The sequence below is a fragment of the Chlamydotis macqueenii genome, chromosome 1, assembly GCF_036417535.1.
Source record: "Chlamydotis macqueenii isolate bChlMac1 chromosome 1, bChlMac1.mat, whole genome shotgun sequence".
Classification (NCBI taxonomy): Eukaryota; Metazoa; Chordata; class Aves; order Otidiformes; family Otididae; genus Chlamydotis; species Chlamydotis macqueenii.
Genome location: NC_141556.1, coordinates 213,853,835 through 213,874,130, shown reverse-complemented (window position 1 = coordinate 213,874,130; position 20,296 = coordinate 213,853,835). Strand labels below are relative to the sequence as shown.

At 59.3% G+C, this 20,296-nt stretch overlaps 2 protein-coding genes across 3 annotated transcripts in view; both read right to left on the bottom strand.

Moving 5' to 3' along the window:
* Positions 1 to 7,396, bottom strand: part of ARHGEF17 (Rho guanine nucleotide exchange factor 17) — a 36,914-nt gene extending 29,518 nt beyond the window's left edge. The window contains exon 1 of the mRNA XM_086739765.1: positions 4,427 to 7,396. Within this exon, the coding sequence (XP_086595891.1) occupies positions 4,427 to 7,396 (2,970 nt within the window). The remainder of the gene's footprint in view (positions 1 to 4,426) is intronic.
* A 3,154-nt stretch (positions 7,397 to 10,550) lies between these two features.
* P2RY6 (pyrimidinergic receptor P2Y6) lies at positions 10,551 to 18,803 on the bottom strand. Of its 2 annotated transcripts, none has more exons than XM_086739768.1 (2): positions 18,766 to 18,803; positions 10,551 to 12,670 (listed from the first exon to the last, which is right to left on the bottom strand). In XM_086739768.1, the coding sequence occupies exon 2, from the start codon at positions 12,613 to 12,615 to the stop codon at positions 11,623 to 11,625; it is 993 nt and encodes a 330-aa protein (XP_086595894.1). In that variant the 5' UTR covers positions 12,616 to 12,670; positions 18,766 to 18,803; the 3' UTR covers positions 10,551 to 11,622. The 2 variants fall into 2 exon arrangements, with proteins under 2 accessions (XP_086595894.1, XP_086595893.1); XM_086739767.1 differs by lacking the exon at positions 18,766 to 18,803 and adding an exon at positions 14,741 to 14,796.
* Between the last annotated feature and the right edge of the window lie 1,493 nt (positions 18,804 to 20,296).

Sequence of the window (20,296 nt, the reverse complement as noted above, 5' to 3'; positions counted from 1 at the left end):
TTCGGGGTGCGGCCGCCCCGCTCGGGGAGCGGCAGGTGGGGAAGGCAGCGGCTGGGGCGCCGGGGGGGCCACGTTCCCACGACTGCTGCGCTCCCGCGAGGTGCTATATTTAAATCAATATTTTCCTGTTTAATCCGAACCGCTGCTAAATCAACAAACAGAGCGTGGCAGTGAACGTACCTAATTTTCCACCCTGGCCTGGATGCAGCCACGGCGAAAAGAAAGATGCAAGGGGTTGCCAGCCTGGCATCCGCTCATACCTCCGCTGGGATCCCAAATCCACCCCAAATCCGCCCTTGCTCGGTGCCAGGCTGCTGCACACGCGTGTGCATGGGTGTGCGCTCGTGTCCTGCCCATCCCAGCGGCTCATGGGATGCTGGAGGCAGAAAAACTTCTCTGTCTCGAGTTTTTGGGGTTGTTTTTTTTTTTCTTTCCTTCCTTTCTTGAAATCATCCTTTCTTCCCGCGGCCCCCCCACCGTGCTCCGGAGCGGGACGTGCTGCTAACGGCTCCTGGGGAATTAAAAATCTCGTGGCCGGCATCAGACACAGGGTGAAGGAGCTCTTCTGCACCCAGGACGGCTTGGCCGGCTCCGGTCCCACAGAGGATCGCTGGCAAGCGCCCAGGACAAACAGTCCTGCCGCCGAGGGAGAACAGCACGTTACCTCTTCCAGCCGGGACACGTCGGGCGGTCGGATCCAGCAAAATGCCTGCACGGCAGCGCTTACCTCCATCAAAGCCACCCCCAAACCATGGGGGCTGGGAAAATACATTGCGGGACGACGCTACAGGGATGCTGCTACCCAAATAAATATTTTGGGGGAACGATGCTGCAGGGATGCTGGACCCCAGGAGAATATTTTGGTGGGATGATGCTACGGGGATGCTGGATCCCAAAATGATATTTTGGGGGAATGATGCTGCAGGGATGCTGGATCCCAAATAAATATTTTGGGGGAATGATGCTACAGGGATGCTGGACACCAGGAGAACATCTTGGGGGAATGATGCTGCAGGGATGCTGAACCCCAAAATGATATTTTGGGGGAACGATGCTGCAGGGATGCTGGACTCCAAAATAATATTTTGGGGGAACGATGCTGCAGGGATGATGGTCCCCAAAAGACTTGGGAACCCCATTATTAATCCCTTCCCAGCATCATCTACTGGAGACGGACACCAGGATGGACGGACCATCACCGTGATGCGGTATGGATGCCACGACACCCCGAAAACCCCACGCAGTGACGACCGCTTCCCCGAGCAGAGGACCGACCTTGTGACACCAGCCCTTTCCATTGAGTTAAGGAGGGGGGAAAAAAAATTAAATAAATGAAAAATAAAGCTTATTTCTTCACCGTTGGTCGGGGAGCATGTAAATCTCCGCTCCCAGCCAGCCGTGCTGGTGCCAAGTTATATCCGGTCCTCGATGCTCTCGCCTATAATTAAAGCAACTCCCTTGCAGGGCTCGGTCCCCCTCCGCCCCCCCCAGCCCCGGCTGGTGCCATCTGAAATAAAACATCCCAGCTCCGCTATATAATAAATCAAAAAGAGAAATAAAAAAAAAAAAAAAATCCTGGTTTCAGTTATGTTATGGCTGCAGCACAAAGAAATTCAAAGGCAGGAGAGAGATTTGAAGATACAGCTGCGGCGTTGCCCTTAAAAGGGAAAATTCGCACCCTCGGCGCCGAGGCCGGCGGGTTCAAGCAAGGTGAGGAGCAGCAGCATCCCCAGGGTCCGGCCCTGGGAGGTGGTCCATGTCCCCATGGCGATGCTCGGCCAAACCGGGCTCCCAGTTGCCAAGCCCGGTGCTGGAGTTGGCAAAAATCCACCCAAAATGATCTCAAAGCAACTGGGGTTGGGGGGGGTCAGCAGAGCATCCCTGATACTGGGACCATCGTGGGGCGAGCACCATCCCTGGAGCACCACAGGGAGCTTCCCGAAAAATAAATCTCTCTTCATAAATGATGAATAAAAGCCACATATTATGTAAACTTATAATATTAATAATTTAGTAGGAGACATTTCTTTATAAAGAAAACACCGCCGGGTGCAGCGCCTCACGTCGGGGACCTGCTGACGTCCCTGAGGTGCCACCAGCCGCAGCCCCGGGAGGTTCCTCGTTACCCCGCTTAATTATAATGCTTGGTGCTCCAATAGCACTTGTCACCCCGAGATCAGAGATGACAAGCACCTCACTCTAAACCGGTACATGGGCAAAAAAAAGCTGCAAAATTCACCCAAAACTATTTCCAAGGATAGTTTATGCCGGAGCCAAGAGCTCCCCACTCTCGGCCACCAACGGCTGTTCTCTGGCAATGGGGACAACAGCCAGAGAAGGAGCTGGATGGGGGGCAGAGGTCCCCAGGAGAATATCTTGGGGCAATGATGCTGCAGGGATGCTGGACACCAGGAGAACATCTTGGGGAAAAGATGCTGTAGGAATGCTGGACCGCAAGAGAATATCTTAGGGGGGATGATGCTGTAGGGATGGTGGACACCAGGAGAACATCTTGGGGAATGATGCTGGAGGGATGGCTGACCCCAGGAGAATATCTTGGGAGGGATGATGCTGTAGGGATGCTGGACACCAGGAGAGTATCTTGGGGAAAAGATGCTGTGGGAATGCTGGACCCCAAGTGAATATCTTGGGGGGATGATACTGTGGGGATGACCGACCCCAAGAGAACATCTCGTGGGGGATGATGCTGCAGGGGTGACTGACCCTAGAGAATATTTTAGGGGCACGATGCTGTAGGGATGGTTGACCCCAAGAGAATATCCTGGGGGGGATGATGCTGCAGGGGTGCCAGATCCCAGGAGAATATCTAGGTGGGATGATGCCGTAGGGATGCTGGACCCCAAGAGAACATCTTGGGGGAATTACGCTGTGGGGATGTTGGACCCCAAGAAAGTATTGTGGGGGAATGATGCTGCAGGGTGCTGGATCCCAGGAGAACATCTTGGGGGGAGTGACACTGCAGGGATGACCAACCCCAAGAGAATATCTTGGTGGGATGAGGCTGTAGGGATGACCGACCCCAAAAGAATATTTTAGGGGCATGATGTTGTAGAGATGCTGGACACCAGAACATCTTGAGGGAATGAGGCGATGGGAATGCTGGATCCCAAGAGAACATCTTGAGGGGATGATGATGCAGAGGTGATAGACCCCAAGAGAAATTTTGGGGGGATGATGCTGCAGGAATACTGGATACTAGGAGAACATCTTGGGAGGGGGATGATGCTGCAGGGATGACCGACCTCAAGAGAATATTTAAGGGACCTGATGCTGTAGGGATGCTGGACACCAGGAGAACACCTTGGGGGAATGATGCCGCAAGGATCTGGATTTCGAGTGCATGCAAAGGAAAACTCCCCCTGCTCCGCGCAGCTCTACCCCGGCCAGCAAGGGTTACACCGCCGGGCTCGGCGCCAGGGACTTCACGCTTGGCTGCAGGCGGCTGTTGGAAGGGAACGGTCCAGCCCGTCCTCTTAAATCGGCATCAAAGCGGGGCGAGAGAGCCCTGCCAGCCCCGTTCCCGCAAGCTCTCGGCTCGGCCCCCGCGGGAACGGGTATTTCTGGGCTTCGCCCAGAGCTATTAAAAGCCCGTGGGTGCCGGCGCTGCTGCGTCGCAGGAGGAGGTGGCGCTTTCAAGAGCTCCCCAGTACAAATAACCGGACAGATGGGAACCCAAGTCCACCTTCAAACAACAATTGAAGGGCCGGCGATGCCGAAAACCCACCCTGGGAAAGACCCCAAAGCACACGGCCGCGCTTCGGGACAAGCAGACCGCCTTTGCATCCCCCACGCAGTGCTTATCCTCCCACGGACAGGAGAAAACTTTACCCACCGATAAAATATTCAGTGCACGCACAAGTATATTTTTCTCACTTTTTCCCACGTTGCCGGCATGGCAAAGCCCATCATCCCAGGTGGAGGGATGGCGATTTTTGGGGGGGGAATATGCCAATTTGCTCGATAAGGGGTATGACACGGGGAATTCCAAGCACAAGGACCATTTAAGCCTTCCCCGCCAAGGAAAAGACAATTTTTGGTTCAGCATCTCAGGGCTGGCCAAGAACACACCCGTTAACCAGGACCTGGAGATGCCATATATAAATATAGCATATAATTTCTATACATAAAAAATAATCTTCCACCAAAATTTGGTGCTACTTAACCCGAAAGCTGCTTCTTCCCACCCAAAAATGATCTTTTTATTGGGGGAGTTGCTCCTACAAACAAGAGCTCATCCCTTTGCAACCACCGGAAAGGGATGGGAAGGCTCTTGGCCATCCGGCAGCACATCCGCGGGTGGGAATTTGTCCCCAACGAGGCACACGCCACCTCAAAGCCACCAGAGCTTTGGAGGGGTCATGTACCCCGTGAAACAAAGGCGTTTTTAGGATGGATGGGCACTTACCACCTGCGGCTTGGTCCTGGGGCCATGTTCGTCGGGCGGTCGCGGGCACCGGGGTAGCCGAGGCGGTGGGGCGGTGGGCGGAGAGCGGGGTCCATCCCCAGGACCGGGGGATGTGTCACCTGAGTTGAGGGCCAGCATGTACCGCTTGGTGACATCCTCCAGCGAAGGGGGTTGGAGGGTTGGGAAGGATTTGCCGGGTGAGCGGCTGGCAGCTGGCGCAGGGAGGTGGCTGTGGTGGCCGGAGGGGACGAGTGGCTCGGAGACGGTGATGGGGACAAAGGTGGCGGGCTCGCTGGTGTGACGGACATGCTTGGTGGCCGGGCGGCTCTTGGCGAGGACGGTAGGTGCCGGCGGCGGTTGGTTTTCCTGATGAGCTGCGCGGTTGGAGCGCTTCTTGGAGCTGCGCCGGGCGATGCGAGGGGACAAAACATCAGCCAACTTGGGGTCAAAGCCATAGCCGCGGCTGGTGCCCGGCGCTGCTGGTTGTGCCGAGAGGATGGGCTCGCTGCTGGACGGTGGGATGCTGGGCTCCAGCTCGCTGATGGCCTCACCGGGGCCTTCGAAAGCGCCAGCTGGCAGCTCACTGCGGCGGCTGGGATCGCTCAATGACTTCTTCTTGATGGTCTTGCCGTTGCCCTTCTCATCAATGAGGTTAGCCATGGCGCCGGGCTGGCTGACGATGGTTCGGATGAGGCTGCTGTAGTCCCGCGGCCCATCGCTGCCGAGCGACAGGTCGCTGCCGGCGCTGCCCGCGCTGCCCGCCATGGCGGTGGGTTGGGGGATGCCCGCCTTGGTGCTCAGCGAGCCCAGGAGGTTGCTGTCGACGGAGAAATTCTTCGCCTCCTCCGCCACCGAGCATCTCCGGTGGGGCATGGGGTCACTCAGGGAGCGGTAGGGCTCAGTGCCACCTTCGCTGCCACCCTCCATCCCATTGGTACCCACTGAGGGGAACTTACGGCGGCGGCGCAAGCTGCCAGGGGTGCTCGGTGTCTCGGATTTGCCAGCTGGGACGTCTTCAGCCACTGCTGCCGGGTGAGCGGGCAGTGGCGTTTCGGTGTCACCGGCTGCTGGCCCGGCACTGGGCAGCGTCCAGGTGTCCACGGCTTCATGCAGGTCTTGGAAGGGCATTCCCACGGGCTCCGGTTCCGTGACGATGCCCTCGTCTGTCACGCTTGACTCGTGACCCGATAGCTCCTCCACGGATTTCCTGCGAGCGAGGTTCTCCTCTGACTCCACTTCCTTCAAACACCGTGTGCTCTCTGTCCGTCCCCGAAGGGTCACGTCCGTTGTCCCTGTCGCTGCCACCACCTCGGCGCCCTCCACACCTCCGCTGTCCTTCTGCTCGGCCGTGAAGCCATAGTCCTGCTGGGAACCCATCCTGTTGATATTCTCAAAGACCTGCCTCGCCTCCTGGATGTACTGGTCCTGGATGACCACGGGGAGAGCATCCTCATCCCCCCGCCGTCCCCCATCTGAAGCCACGTGGTCCTGGCTGTCAGCAGTGGCCAGGAGGAGCTCGGAGGAGCTCTGCTTCATGGTGCTCTGTAGGAAAAGCCGCCGCGTCCCTGATTTTTCGGAGCAGGTGAAGGACTTGGCGCGACGCAAAGTAGCCGTCAGGTCCTTGAGCGTTGGCCGCTCGCCCGGCGCCCAGCGGCTGGGGGACTGAGCGGTACCGTGGCTGCCCGAGGAGGGGCTGGCGATGCCGGAGCAGCCGTCGGAGCCCGCATCAAGGCCGATCCTTACCCCTTTCTTCTTCACTTTCAGCTCTGAGAGGTCTGATTTGAGGAAACTGAGGAGCGTCAGGGTCTCGGTGGCGATGTCAGGGTTGGACAAGGACTTGCGGTGCTTGGCTCGCTCCGCGTCCAGCCCAGGCTGGTGCAGGCTCTCACTCCCAAAGTCCGGTTTTGCCTTGGCCGTGCCCTGCGGCAGCTTGGGACGGACGCGGACTGCCGGCTGTCCCCAGGCCAGGCCATCGCTCGTCCCGAAACTGGGTGATCGATAGACGCCGTAACCCGCCTGGAGAGTTCGTCCTTGGTTGGGCCAACAGATCCCAAACTGTTCCTCCTCCTTCAGCGTCTCCGTGCTGGAATAACGACTGCTGCTCCGCGACCCGCTGGGGCTGCCGAAGGGCAGGATGTTCACCTTGGAGACACGGGCCACCACGGGCATGGGATGCCGGGGGACCACCCTCCCGCAGCCTTCAGCCTCGACATCGCCGCCATCCGCCGGGCTCTCCCAACCACCACTCTCCTTCTTCTTCTTCCGGGCGACGCGGTGACGGTGGGCGCTGGTTTGCCCTTCGCCTTCGCTGCCCGACGAAGCGCGGGGAGAGGGAGACGCCGCCGTTTCATCTTCGCCGTTGGAACGGGGTGACGGGGAGGAGGAGGGTGGTTGCGGTCGAGCCGAGTTATGCCAGGAATGCGGGCCGGGCTCCGGCGGAACTCCGAAGGGAGAACGGAGAGCCGGGTGCGGGACACGGCTGCGGGGCGGCGGCGGCGGCGGAGCTCCCCGATCGTTCCCGTTCCTATTCCCCGTTTGGTTTCCCATTCCGATCCCATTCCCTTTTCCATTCCCGCTTCCAACTGGAGGTTGCCGGTAGCTTTCGCCGAAGAGTTTCCGCATCGCCGGGACGCTGGGCCAACGCGGCGGCTCCGCGTTTAAACCCGGGCCCGGCGACGACGACGACGACGGCGATGACGATGAGGGTGGAAGAACCGGAGACGGTGATTGAACCCCGGCATGAACCGGGCCCGTCGGCTCGGTAAAACGAAGGGAAAGCTGCCGTACCGACGGGGCCAGGCTGCTAAAAACCCGGCCCGGTTGTTGCTCCGCGATCGACGCTGAAACTTTCCTACCCGGGAAGAAGAAGGAGGAGGAGGAGGAGGAGGAGGAGGAGGAGGAAGGCGGGGAGGAGGCGGGCAGCAGCCACCGACCCGCCGCTACCCCCCGACCGCTGCCCCCCTCCGCCATTGTCTGCCCCCCCCCCCTCCCCGCCGCCGCCGCCTCCGCCCCCCGGCCCCGGCCCCGGCCCCGCCGCAGGCACCGCCCGGCCCCGCTCCTCCTCCGGGCCGCCGGGCTTCATCCCTCCCGCTTTGTTTTCTCTCCCCCCCCCCCCACGCCCCAACATCCCTCCCCCTTTTTTTTTTTTGGCTTTTCCTCCTCCTGCTTTTTTATTTGTTGCATTCAAATAAACTTTCCTCCCCGGGGGCGTGGCTTCCTCCCGCAGAGGGGGATGGTTGGAGACTTTGCCCTTTTTTTTTTTTTTTTCTCTTCTTTTTTCTTTTTGGGGGGGTGGGGGGGGGGGGTGGGGAGAAGAAGGCATCTGCACGGCTGCCCTCCCGCTCTCAGGGCAAGCAGGAGCGCCCCTCGTCCCCCTCGCATCCTTCACCCCCCCTCATCCTTCACCCCCCCCCCCCCGCATCCTTTAACCCCTCCTTATTCTTCACCCCCCCGCATCCTTTAACCCCTCCTTGTCCTTCATTCCCCCCATCCTTCACTTCACTCTCCTCATCCTTTACCCCCCTCCCTGCGTCCTTCACCCCCTCCCCATCCTTCACGACCTCCCCATCCTTCAGCCCCTCCATCCTTCACCCCCTCCCTATCCTTAACCCCCCCCGCATCCTTCACCCCCTCCTCATCCTTCACCCCCCCACATACTTCACCCCCCTCCTCATACTTCACCCCCCTCTCCTCTTTTTTCACCCCCCTCTCCACCTCCTTCACCCCCTCTCTGCGTCCTTCACCCCCTCCTCATCCTCCACCCCCTCCGCATCCTTCACCCCTCCCACATCCTTCACCCTCTCCCCACCGTTCACCCCCCTCCCCGCATCTTTCACCCCCCCCACATCCTTCACCCCAGTCTCCTCATCCTTTATCCCCTCCCGCATGGCTCACCCCCCCTCACATCCTTCACCCCCTCCCCACCCTCCCCCCCCCACCCCACCCTTCACCCCCTCCCCACCCTTCACCCCCCACCCCATCCTTCATCCCTTCCCTCCGCTTCTTCCCAGGTTTGGGGGGTTTTTTTTGTTTTTTTTTTTTTTAGGGGTTTTTGGGGGATTTTTTTTTAGGGGAAAACAGGCTGAGTAAGCAAAAATTTGGGTGCCACCAACAGATCCTTTCCTTCCACTGTGGATTTCTGCATTTGCAACTGAAGAAAACTGAAGAGAGACTTTTGACAAGCACATGTAGTGATAGGACAAGAGGTAATGGTTTAAACTGGAAGAGGGTGGATGTAGATCAAATATTGGAAAGAAATTCTTCACTGTGAGGGTGGTGGGACACCGTCCCAGGTTGCCCAGAGAGGCGGTGGATGCCCCATCCCTGGAAACATTCCAGGCCAGGTTGGCCGGAGCTCTGAGCAACCTGATGTGGTTGGAGATGTCCCTGCTCCTTGCAGGGGGGTTGGGCTGGGTGGGCTTTGAAGGTCCCTTCCAACCCAAACCCTCCTGCGATTCTGTGATTCATCTCCAGGAAGGCAGAACACCTTGTTCCCAACTTGCGAAGAGCTTCAGCGACACACCGCCCCGCGAACAGACTTTCTCGGGGTTTTTTAGCATTGCTTGTCAACGCTTGCTATTTGCAGCTCGTACCCCCCTTTTCCCCCAAGACAACAGATTTATCACTGGGGATGCGAAAAAAATGGAGGTGGCTGGAGGGTGGTTGCTGGGTGAGCTGGATGGGGCTGGAGAGGTGTCCTGGCCACGTGAAGGACGTTGCTGGCTCTGTTCCAGGGGCACAAAAAACCTGGTGGTGATTAAAAAAAAATCCAATGCCCTCCATAAATGCATTTTTCAGGATGTAAAAAAAGCCTCTGGCGATGCTATGAGACACACCACCCCAGCAGATATTCCTTTCCCAGCTCTTCCTTCCCTCCCTCCACCCTCCTCCCTGGTTCCCCCAGGGCTGGGTGTCTCCTGGTCATAAGGACGATGTCCCCATGATGCCCCCATGGTCACCTGGTGTTAGAGATGGGATTTTGGGAAGAGCTGTGCCTTTCGGCCGCTCTCGGTGCCGTAGGAGCTGGTCCTCAGGCTGCCGGTGTTGAGCAGCTTGCAAGAGGAGATGTTTTGAAGCACCCACCTCATCGCTAAGGTGCCCTGTTGTGCCCATCATCATGGCTTTGGGGCCTGGTGGTACCGACAAGGTCCCAGGACATGGTCAGATGCAAAGTGCAGAAATTAGTGAGCTCCATGTGCCTCCTAATCTTAAAAAACCCCAAATTTGTGATTCCACCATCAAGGACCTCACCCAGGTGTCCTGAGGCCGCTGGATGTCACTGCCAAAGCCCACATTGTCCCTGCAGCCACCACCAGACTTTCTGGGAGCTGCTTATTTTTTCCCCCTCAAAGCTTTTTTTGTGCTTAAATTTTGGCCGGGCAGTGTGCTGAAGCAGGGCTCCTCCATCCCTCCCTGCAGCCGAGTGGGCACCCGTAGACCGAGCTGGATTTCTCCAAATCTGAATATTTTGCGCCCTCTCCTGGGTCTGGATGGTGTGGCCTGGTATCTCCCACCCTGTCACCTCCCTTTTGTCTGGGAAGAGTTGGGGACACCGTGCTGGGGTTGTCCCACCAGCCATCACTCTTGCAGCCCCCCGACATTTCGCCCTTCCATTGCAGGACCCCAGAAATACATTGGAGGAGATTTTGGCACAGATGAGCTCCAGCCAAGAGAAACTCTGGGGCTCGTTCTGCTGCCTCCGTTGCTTTCTGTGCTCCAACTCAAAGCTGTGGGCACCACGCATGGTCCTCTCCACCAAGACACGGCCACCACTCCTATAAAACCAGGCGGTTTGAGCTAGCACTGTTGCGGGATTGCTCTCCATTCCAGCCCACCGTGATGCTGAGATCTTCAAGCATCGTCCAAGACCCAATCCTAGGCACTTTCCTCATCCTCGCGACAGCAAGGAACCCCATTGGGACCACCAATGGGGATGCTGGTGAGGTCCCTGGGTGGCTGGGTACTCGAGGAAGATGACCGCGTGCTTGTGGGGAGCAAGTTGGGAGGAAGTCGTGTGCAGGAGAAATGCTCACCTCCGGAGAATTGAAGCGAATTAATTAAATCAACTGAGATGCGATTATTACACGTAGACAACCTGCGAGAAATGCAGTGAAATTTTTAGGTATCTGTGTGCATATCCACCTGAAAAAGGGCGGGAGGTTTATTCTACAGATCCTATATGTTCAAGAAGACTCGCAGAGCGATCAGTGGTACATCCACCCCGCGCCGCCTAAGCGAATCCCTCCTTGCCGGAGGCTACGGGGAGCCAAGCTCAAGCCCCGACCCGACGTGGTGGCAGTGGAGAGGCCAAGCCAATGGTGGGACGTGGCCAAGGACATTGAGTAGCTCGGTGTGGCGTGGGATTCCCAACTCCTGGCGTCGTGTCCGGGTGTGCCGGCTCTGATTTTGGTGGATCCTGGTTAGGAGGTGACAGCGGGGTGCTGAGGATGCTGGACTTGGATGATGCTGAAGGTCCCCAGGTAGATGAAAACAGCGCTGGCTTGCATCTAACCCAGGCCATGGCCAATGCTTGGGTGGGAAATCCAGCATGGGTGTCCTAGTCCCCCCTGCCAGCTCCCAATCTGGTCAAGGGTGCTCTCCCACCATTTTGCAGCACCAGTGGTAACAGTAGGCCCATGTCTCTTACTGGTCTGGTCCTATTCTAGGGACCTGGGGATAGACATGTCCCAGTATTACCACCAAAAACGTCCATGACATTGATCTTGAGCTGGAGAACTACACAACCCCATCTTCCACAGACAGGTTTGAGCTGAACCAAACCCTCCCCAGCCCTCTCATGGCCCCATCAGGGAAACTTTAGATTACAAGGGGGAGAAATTGCCTCCCAGCAGCTCGCCCTGAGCCAGAGACCATGTTCTCCACAGTCCCACCATGTTGTCCATGGTCCCACCAGTGGTTTTTATTGCATCAGTGGCTGGGCCACCAAGGAAACATGGCGCTAAGCTGCTCAACCTGAGCAACCGAGCCAGGGAGGGGATACTGGATCTGCGCCGTGATGGGGTTAATACTGTGCCGCTGCAGGCTGGAGATGGGATGGAAGTGCTGAAAGCTTGGGACATGCCGTCCTCCTGTCCTCCAGCACACCCCCAGCTGAAGCCATCTCCACTCTGTGGAGCTTAAAGCCAAAATTGCTCCATGTCTGGTCCTGGTAACACCAAGGTGGCCCTCATCCTCACCTAGGAGCCGTAGGCAATGCAATGGTCATGTCGCCACTTGGAGCTCATCTTGTCAAGGAGGTAACGGGTGCTCTCCCGAAACTTGCGTTGGGTGAAGTAGAAGAGGATGGGGTCAAGGACGCTGTTCATGCTGGCAAAGGGACGCGTGCACTTGTAGGCGATGGCAAACGTCTGCAGAGTTGGGCAGGGCAGGCCGGGCGAGGAACGGACAATCAGGTAGATGGTCTTGGTGAGGTGGAAGGGGAAGAAGCTGATGGAGAAGACGATGACCACGATGATGACCATACGCACGGCTTTGTCCTTCCTCTTGTGCACCGCCAAGCCTATCAGCTCATCCTTCTGGCACAGGATCCGGGCCATGCTGCAGTAGCAGGCGAGGATGGCCACAAAGGGCAGCAGGAAGCCGGTGATGGTGAGGATGATGCCGTACGGGAAGTAGGCAGCGGAGCGATCCGGTGGGCTCAGGTCGTAGCAAACTGTGCGGTTCCTTTGGGTGCCAGTGGAAGCGAAGAGGAAGGTGGGCAGGCACTGGGCGATGACGATGAACCAAACTGCAGCGCACACCAGCCACGTCAGCTTCTTCCCTTTCTTCTTGTGCCACGAGGCCAAGGGGTGGCAGATGCCCAGGTACCGCTGGACGCTGATGCAGGTGAGGAAGAGGATGCTGCCGTGTAGGTTGGTGTAAAACTGGAAGCGGACGAATTTGCAGGTGAAGTCCCCAAAAGGCCAATAATCCTTCTGGGTGTAGTTGTAGATGAGGAGTGGGAGGGAGCAGACGTAGAGCAGATCAGCCGTGGCCAGGTTCAGCATGTAGATCATGGTGCGGCTGAGCGCCTTACGGGCCACCCAGATCTGCCCGATGACCACAGCGTTCAAGGGCAACCCCACCATGAACACCACCGAGTACACCAGGGGCAGCAGAACCTGCTTGAACTCCTCATGGAAGGTGCACGAGTTCCTCCCGGGCCCCATGGGGGCCGTCAAGTTGGCCATGGTGGCGGTCCCCACTTCTGGTGTCCTCTCTGCTGGTGTGGCTCCTTGGTAGCACCTGTGAATGACAAAGGGGACAGTTGGTGTCTTGGCCACGTGGTGCCACATACACCTTAGCAGGATGAACGTGGAATGGTGTGTTCAACCCCACAGCCCTGTTCTTCTGGTCTGGGGCAACCATCAGTATCTGTACAGGCTGGGGGATGAAGGGATGGAGAGCAGCCCTGAGGAGAAGGACTTGGGGGTGCTGGTGGGTGAGAAGCTCAACACGAGCCGGCAACGTGCGCTCACAGCCCAGAAACCAACGGCACCCTGGGCTGCACCCCCACAGCGTGGGCAGCAGGGCGAGGGAGGGGATTCTGCCCCTCTGCTCCGCTCTGGGGAGACCCCCCTGCAGCGCTGCGTCCAGCTCTGGAGCCCCCAACAGCAGAAGGACGTGGAGCTGCTGGAGAGGGTCCAGAGGAGGCCACGCAGATGCTGAGAGGGCTGGAGCAGCTCTGCTGTGAGGCCAGGCTGAGAGAGCTGGGGCTGTTCAGCCTGGAGAAGAGGAGGCTCCGGGGAGAGCTGAGAGCGGCTCCCAGTGCCCAAAGGGGGCTGCAGGAAAGGTGGGGAGAGACTCTTCAGCAGGGCCTGCTGGGACAGGACGAGGGGTCATGGTTTCAAAATAGAGGGAGGCGGATTCAGATTGGATATTAGGAAGAAATTTTTTACGCTGAGGGTGGTGGGACACTGTCCCAGGTTGCCCAGAGAGGCGGTGGATGCCCCATCCCTGGAAACATTCCAGGCCAGGTTGGCCGGGGCTCTGAGCAACCTGATGTGGTTGGAGATGTCCCTGCTCCTGGCAGGGGGGTTGGACTGGGTGGGCTTTGAAGGTCCCTTCCCACCCAAACCCTCCTGTGTTTCTAAACCAGAGTGATAGATTTAGAGGGAAGCGAAGGTGAAGAGAGTGAGACTGTACGGGGTGGTGACACATGGGACACCGTGGTGGCGATGCTCTCAGCTCCTCTTCCACTGACACCCCACAGAAAAGTTTGCACAAGGCCCAGAGAGGAAATTGTGGCCACCGGCACGGCTTCCTGCTCCTCTGCAGGGGGTGCCAAAACCCTACGGCCGCTCACCCGAGTGGGTGACATCCCCTGACGTTCGGGAGATGCCACCTGCACAGAGCCCAGCACGAGCCACAGACATTGCATGATTACTGGTGACGCTCTGGTCCCAGAGTTTTTGGGTCTTGTGGGCTCAGAGAGCCCATCCACGTGGCCTCTGGGCTGCAAGAGCTGGAGAAGATGCCACCACTTTTTCTGAGAGGCTGAGATGAGCGTGAAAGACGTGGTCCTACAGCCCAAAGACACCCCTTGACCCAGCCACGTCGCTCGGCCGAACCCCTCTCCACGCCACCCATGGGCGCTACACGCTCCTGGGTTGCAGCAGCTTGGAGACGCGGCTGGAGCCGCTTCTCCTTCCTCCTCCTGCTTCCTCCGTCGCCCCGGCAGACCTGCCCGTAACCCCGGCCGGTGGCACGGGGCCAGCACCCACTCACCCTCGCTTGCCCCGGCGGCTGCCCCAACGCCCGGCAGGGACCAGCTTGCCTGGAAATGGGGTGAGCGATGCCCGGAAGGGAAACTGAGGCAGGGAAGGGAAGTGGGGTGCATGGGGCAGAGGGGGGACACATGGGTCCAGGGGCCACCCCTAGAGCTTGTGCCACCGTGGTGGCCCCATTTGAGGATTTACCAACCCCAGAAAATGTTGAGGGGGACACACAAGGCTTCCCCATTTTGGGGGTGCTCCAGGCTTGTAGATCCGTGCCCCCCACTCTCCCTGCTCCTGCATAACCCTCCTACCCCCTGGTACCCCACTGATCCCCCCCCGCTGTGCCCCCTTGCACCCAGCTCCAGGTAGTCCCAGCACCCACCTCTGCCACCCCCAAGCCAAACTGCCCTAACCCCTGGGATCCCCCCCTCCAAAAATTCGCCTGGGACCCCCCAGGCCAGGGCAGCATCCATGCCAGCCCCCCCCCGGGTACCCACAGGAGCCTTTGCCGTCTCACGTGCGCTCGGCGTGACACTGGGGACAAGGGGGCTGGAAAAAGGGGTGGGGGGGTCCTGGGGGGTTTGGGAGAATGTCTTACCTGCTGGGGTGTCATGGGGTGCTGGGGGGGTGCCACAGGGTGCTGGCACCCACCGCTCTGCCCAGCGCCCGGTCGCATCTGCGGCCCCGGGGTGCTGCCCTCCCCCCGTTGAGCAACACTTCCCCTTTCCACCCAGCAGCAGCACCCCGCGGGCGACGGGAACAGAAACCCGGGTGGCAGGGTGGGCGCCGCGCAGCATGGCGTGGCACCGTGGGCACCGCGTGGCATGGCACAGCACTGCGTGGCACTGCACAGCAGGATGGGCACCGCGCAGCATGGCATGGCACCGTGGGCACCGCGTGGCATGGCACAGCACTGCGTGGCACTGCACAGCAGGATGGGCACCGCGCAGCATGGCATGGCACCGTGGGCACCGCGTGGCATGGCACAGCACTGCGTGGCACTGCACAGCAGGATGGGCACCGCGCAGCATGGCATGGCACCGTGGGCACCGCGTGGCATGGCACAGCACTGCGTGGCACTGCACAGCAGGATGGGCACCGCGCAGCATGGCGTGGCACCGTGGGCACCGCGTGGCGTGGCAGGGTGGGCACTGCGCAGGCATGGCATGGCACTGCATGGCATGGCACAGCATGGCAGGGTGGCCACAGTGCTGCATGGCATGGCACTGTGGGCACTGCACGGCACGGTACTGTGGGCACCACACAGCATGGCACAGCATGGCAGGGTGGGCACCGCGCTGCATGGCATGGCGCTGCATGGCACCACATGCAGGGCACCGCGCTGCATGGCATGGCATGGCACGGCCCGGCACAGCCTGCGCCAGCGCCATCACGGCTCCACACCACGCCCATACGTCCCCATCCCCTACACACACACGGGTCCCCTATACACGTGTGTGCACGCATACGGACACACGTGTGCACACCCCCATGCACACGCCCTACACGCGTGCACAGCCACATTGCCCCCCCAAAAGAGCCGTACCCAGATACCAACGGACGTCCCGAGCTGGCAGATGCCACTGGGGCGGGGGACGCGCCCCAGACCTGGCTCAGGGATGCCAGGATGTGGTCGGTTGAGGCCACCAGCTGTGTCACCAGACCCACGAATTGTGGGGTCTTTTCCCCCATTTTTGGGACTTTTCACCCATTTTGGGGACTTTCCCCCCATTTTTGGGTCTTTTTCCCCATTTTTGGCTCCTTCCAAGTGTGGGCATCTGGAGCTGATGCTGGGGACAGGGAGGGCACCCTGGATGGTGGCACCAAGAGAGGGAAGATGCTCCGGTTGCCCTGTTCTTCACAGCCACAGAAGGGAAACTGAGGCACGGGCACTGGGTTTGAAGCAAATCAGGGTGGCTCATGCCCCATTTTAACAGATTTTCTCCCCAAAACACCCCCTAAAGAGGTGTTTGTGGGGCATTGCTAAGGGACATGCCCAAGGCTACAGAGGCCATCGGTGGCAGAGGGCAGCTGCAGACAGAGCCGAGCCAAAAATACGATGAGCAACCAAAAAAATGAGGGACCTCACCCCCCCAAAAAAAGGGCAAATGAGCAAAAAACCCACCTCTTTGCAAGAGGGGAATGGGGCACTGAACCCCAGAGCTGCTGGGCTAGGTGGGATGGGGAAGCCAGAGGACAGGAGGAAAAATCTACCCTGATCCCTGGAAAAACCCAGCTGCGGGATGCGCCGAGCACAACCTTTCTATTAGACACTGGAGAATCCCCACTCCGCTGCCTGCAACCGCCCGTAACCCCGCAATCGCAGCCTGCCGTCTCCTAGAAATTGCTGCTGTTCCCAATTAACGAAACCGCAACGAGACGTTCGGCCTCGTCACGCTGTTGTGCCCTTGGCTTGGCTGATTATCCAAAAAAATCCCTTTTCCCCCCCCAAAAAAAAAAAATCACAGGAATCCCTGCCAGCCTTTGGGGTGACGGCGTGGGCGCCCTCCGTGCTCAATGTTCCCTAAAACCGGACATCACGGGATTATGGGGACCCGATTGCGGTGCCTCGACGCCATGGTGATGGGCGCCAGGAGAAAACCGTTGCGAATTGAGACTTGCGGGGCGGGGGGGGGAGGGCGGAAACGGGTGCCCTGACGCCACGGTGATGGGCACCGGGCGAAATGCATCCTGAAATGAGACTTGAAGGGGGGGAAAAAAAGGGGTGCAGCGGTATTAGGGTGCTCTGTAGGCTGGGGTCCCCCTTATCCCGGGGATTTAAGGTGCTTGGGAAGGAGGAGTGGGGTTAAGAAGGAGAAGCGGGGTTGCTCTGCGCCCAGAGGCGGAAGAGATTAAAAATAATCGCTGGCTCCTGCCCTGGGAAGAGAGCGTGGTGAGGACATCTCGGTGGCTTTGTCAGGCAGCAGTTGGGATGGTGGAGATGGAAGTGAAAGCCCCAGCTCAGCAGATTTCAAAGCGGATGAAGCGCCCGACGCTTCCGCCCCGCGTGTCGCTTGGCCCAAGCTGCAACGTCCCTGTCCCCAAACGCATCCCTGCCCGGTCCCAAAACATCTTCCGGTGCCCATGGACATGTGCCACCTGCCCCCCGGTTGGGGGTCAAGGGTTGGGTGTTTTAAGGGAACTTGAAGCGTGACAGGATCATGATGTGGCCAAATTGGGCCAAAGTGGCATTTTTGGGTGCGCAACGTGGACCCGTGGGGACAGGGCACAGGGTGGCTCTGGCGCTGATGTCCTCAGGTGGCTTCCTCCACCTCCCCACGCTTCCGTGCCCCATCTCTAAAACAAACCGACACCCCGGGAATGCTCTGAGCAACCGGGGCAAGCGCTTGCCTGCTGGAAATGGGACAGGGAAGGTGCAACGAGTTGGCCTGGTCTCAGCAACACGTATGCAGCCACATGTTCGCCTATTTTGGAGACGCCAGGGAAGACCAGTTTCTCTCAAGATAATTTGAGGACACTCCACGGATGCTCTGGGAGATGCGGGCGCATCCCAGGATCGGGGAAGGTGAGGCACTGGGGGTGAACCCACCCCACTGATTTTTTTTCAGCCCTACTCAGCGGTGCAACCTCCCGAAAAGCAAAGCCCCGTAGCTCCCATTTGCGGTGGCTTTGGGACAACCCCCAAGCCTGGTCATCTTCTCCAGTTCTGCCCCATCCTGCTCCCTTCCGTCCGACCCTCTTGGGTTCCATCCTCCCCAGTTTGGCTCCATCCTGCCCAGTTTAGTCTGACCCTCTCAGGTCCCATCCTGCCCGGTTCTGTGGGACGCTCAAGGGTCTCATCCTGTTGGGACCTGTTGGTCTGGTCTCATCCTGTTGGATCCCATTCTGCCCGGTTCAGACCCATCCTGCCCAATTCCCTATGACCCTCTCGGGTCCCATCCTGCCCAGTCCAGCCCCATGCTGCCAGATTCCCTGTGACCCTCTCGGGTCCCATCCTGCCCAGTTTGGTTTGACTCTCTCGGGTCCCACCTTGCCCAGTCCAGCCCCATCCTGCCCGGTTCCCTGTCACCCTCAAGGGTCCCATCCTACCCAGTCTGGTTTGATCCAGTTGGGTCCCATTCTGTCTGGTCTAGCCCCATCTTGCCCAATTCCCCACCACCCTCTCGGATCCCATCCTGCCCCGTCCAGCCCCCTCGTGCCCAGTTTGGTCTGAACCTCCTGGGTCCCATTCTGCCCAGTTTGGTTTGACCTTCTCAGGTACCACCCTACCCAGTCCAGCCCCATCCTGCCCAGTTCCCTGCGACCTTCTCAGGTCCCATCCTACCCGGTTGCATGTGATCCTGCTGGGTCCCATCCTGCCCGATCTGGTCTGACCCTCATGGGTCCCATCCTGCCCAGTTTGGTCTGATCCTTTTGGGTCCCATCCTGCCCAGCCCAGCCCCATCCTGCCCGGTTCCCTGCGACCCTCTCGGGTCCTATCCTGCCCGGTTTGGTCTGATCTAGTTGGGTCCCATCCTGCCCGGTTCCCTGCGACCCTCAAGGGTCTCATCCTGCCCGGTCCAGCCCCATCTTCCCCGGTTCCCTGCGACCCTCTCGGGCCCCATCCAGTCCTGGTCCGGTTGTTCCCGTCCCGTCCCCCGCCGCCCCGTACGCGACACTTACCGGTAGCGGGATGCACCGGACCGGCAGCAGCGCTCCGCACCCGCGGCCACCCCCGCTGCCCTCCCCGTCGCCCGGCCCCGCTCCGCCCCGGGGCCGCCCAGCTCCGCCCCGCTCCGGCACCTGCGGGAAGGGTCACAGCTGGATTGGGGCTGGGGGTGGGGAAACAGCTGGACTGGGGGGTGACAACAGCTGGACTGGAAGGGGTTGTGACGAAAACATCTGGAACAGATCTCATGGTCATGGGCAAACATCTGGATTAAGGGCGGGGGGGGGATTCAAACATCTTCAAAAGTGGGGTTTCCAGGGTGGGATGCTCATACGGGTTGATAGCTGGGTTGTCCCAGAGACTGGGAGCTACTGGGTGTCGGGGTCTCGAAGGGGTGGGTGGCTTTGGTACTCATTAACCAGGGGGTCAAACCGCTCCGCTTCCTGAGCAGGGCTATTAAAGAGCAATAAAGAAAAAGAGAAAAAAAACCCTGGGGGAACGCGTCGAGTACAAAAATGCCGCTGCATAAACAGCTCGGGGATGCCGGGATTATGCGGGACGGCCGGCTCGATCCTGCCTTTCCCTGGTAACCCAGTTTGCCCTCCCAAATTATTCTCCCTCTTTCCTTTTTACGGGTTTGTGATGGGTCTTGCTAGAGGTGGAGGGGATGGAAGGTGCCGATCGGCATCGCCCGGATGACGGGCGGCCATGTGGGGGGGTTCCCTGGCGTCCCTGCGTTGAGCGATGCACCCCTGGAGTTGGCGAGGAATTTTGGGCAAGGGTTCGGCTGCACGGTGCGGGATGGGGAGGTGGAACGAGATGCCGCAACCCATCTGGATCCCACCGGCGCCGACGTTACGTCGGACGACGTCGGCTTTTCATTGATCCTGGCGCGAGCCCACGGCCAAGCCGGGCAGCGAGGCCACGGGGGAGATGGGCTCTGGCAGGAGCAGCCAGGAATATTTGCAACCACAGCCAGGCTGGAGCCGTTACCCTCATCCTGGGGCTGCCCGGGCTTGCGGGGCTGGGTTGGCGATGGCTCGGTGCCCTTGTGAAATTTCCCGCTCCGTCAGCCGCCACGGGGAGACGGAAAGAGGGGGAAAAAGGAGTTTTCCCCAGAGTAGAGCCGAAAACACATCTTGTGCAAACAAGCCCAGCGGCCTGCAATGGGGAGCCCAGGGCTTTCCGCGAGCATCTGGGGAATGCAGCTGAGAACGGACACAACTCATTTCTCCGATGAGCCACGAACAAGAGCGCTTAGCCTGCCTCCAGTTCTGCCTCAGTCTTCAGGCCAAGCTCCGAGCTGGCGAAAGGAAGCTGGTGTCCTCCTCCCTCTTGGCACGGCGGATGTCCTTGCAGGTCCCCAAGGTGAACGCCTCGTAGCCAGCTGTCCCACTGTGGGGACACTGTAAATAGTGGAGGGAGTGTTAAAAACAAAAGAAAAAAAAAAAAAGAAAAGAAAATCGAGGCTCCTGGCTGCCTGCCAGCCCCAGCCGCCTCCGCTGAGCCCAGCAGCCAAACCTGTAGCCTGGAGCCCAGCCCTTC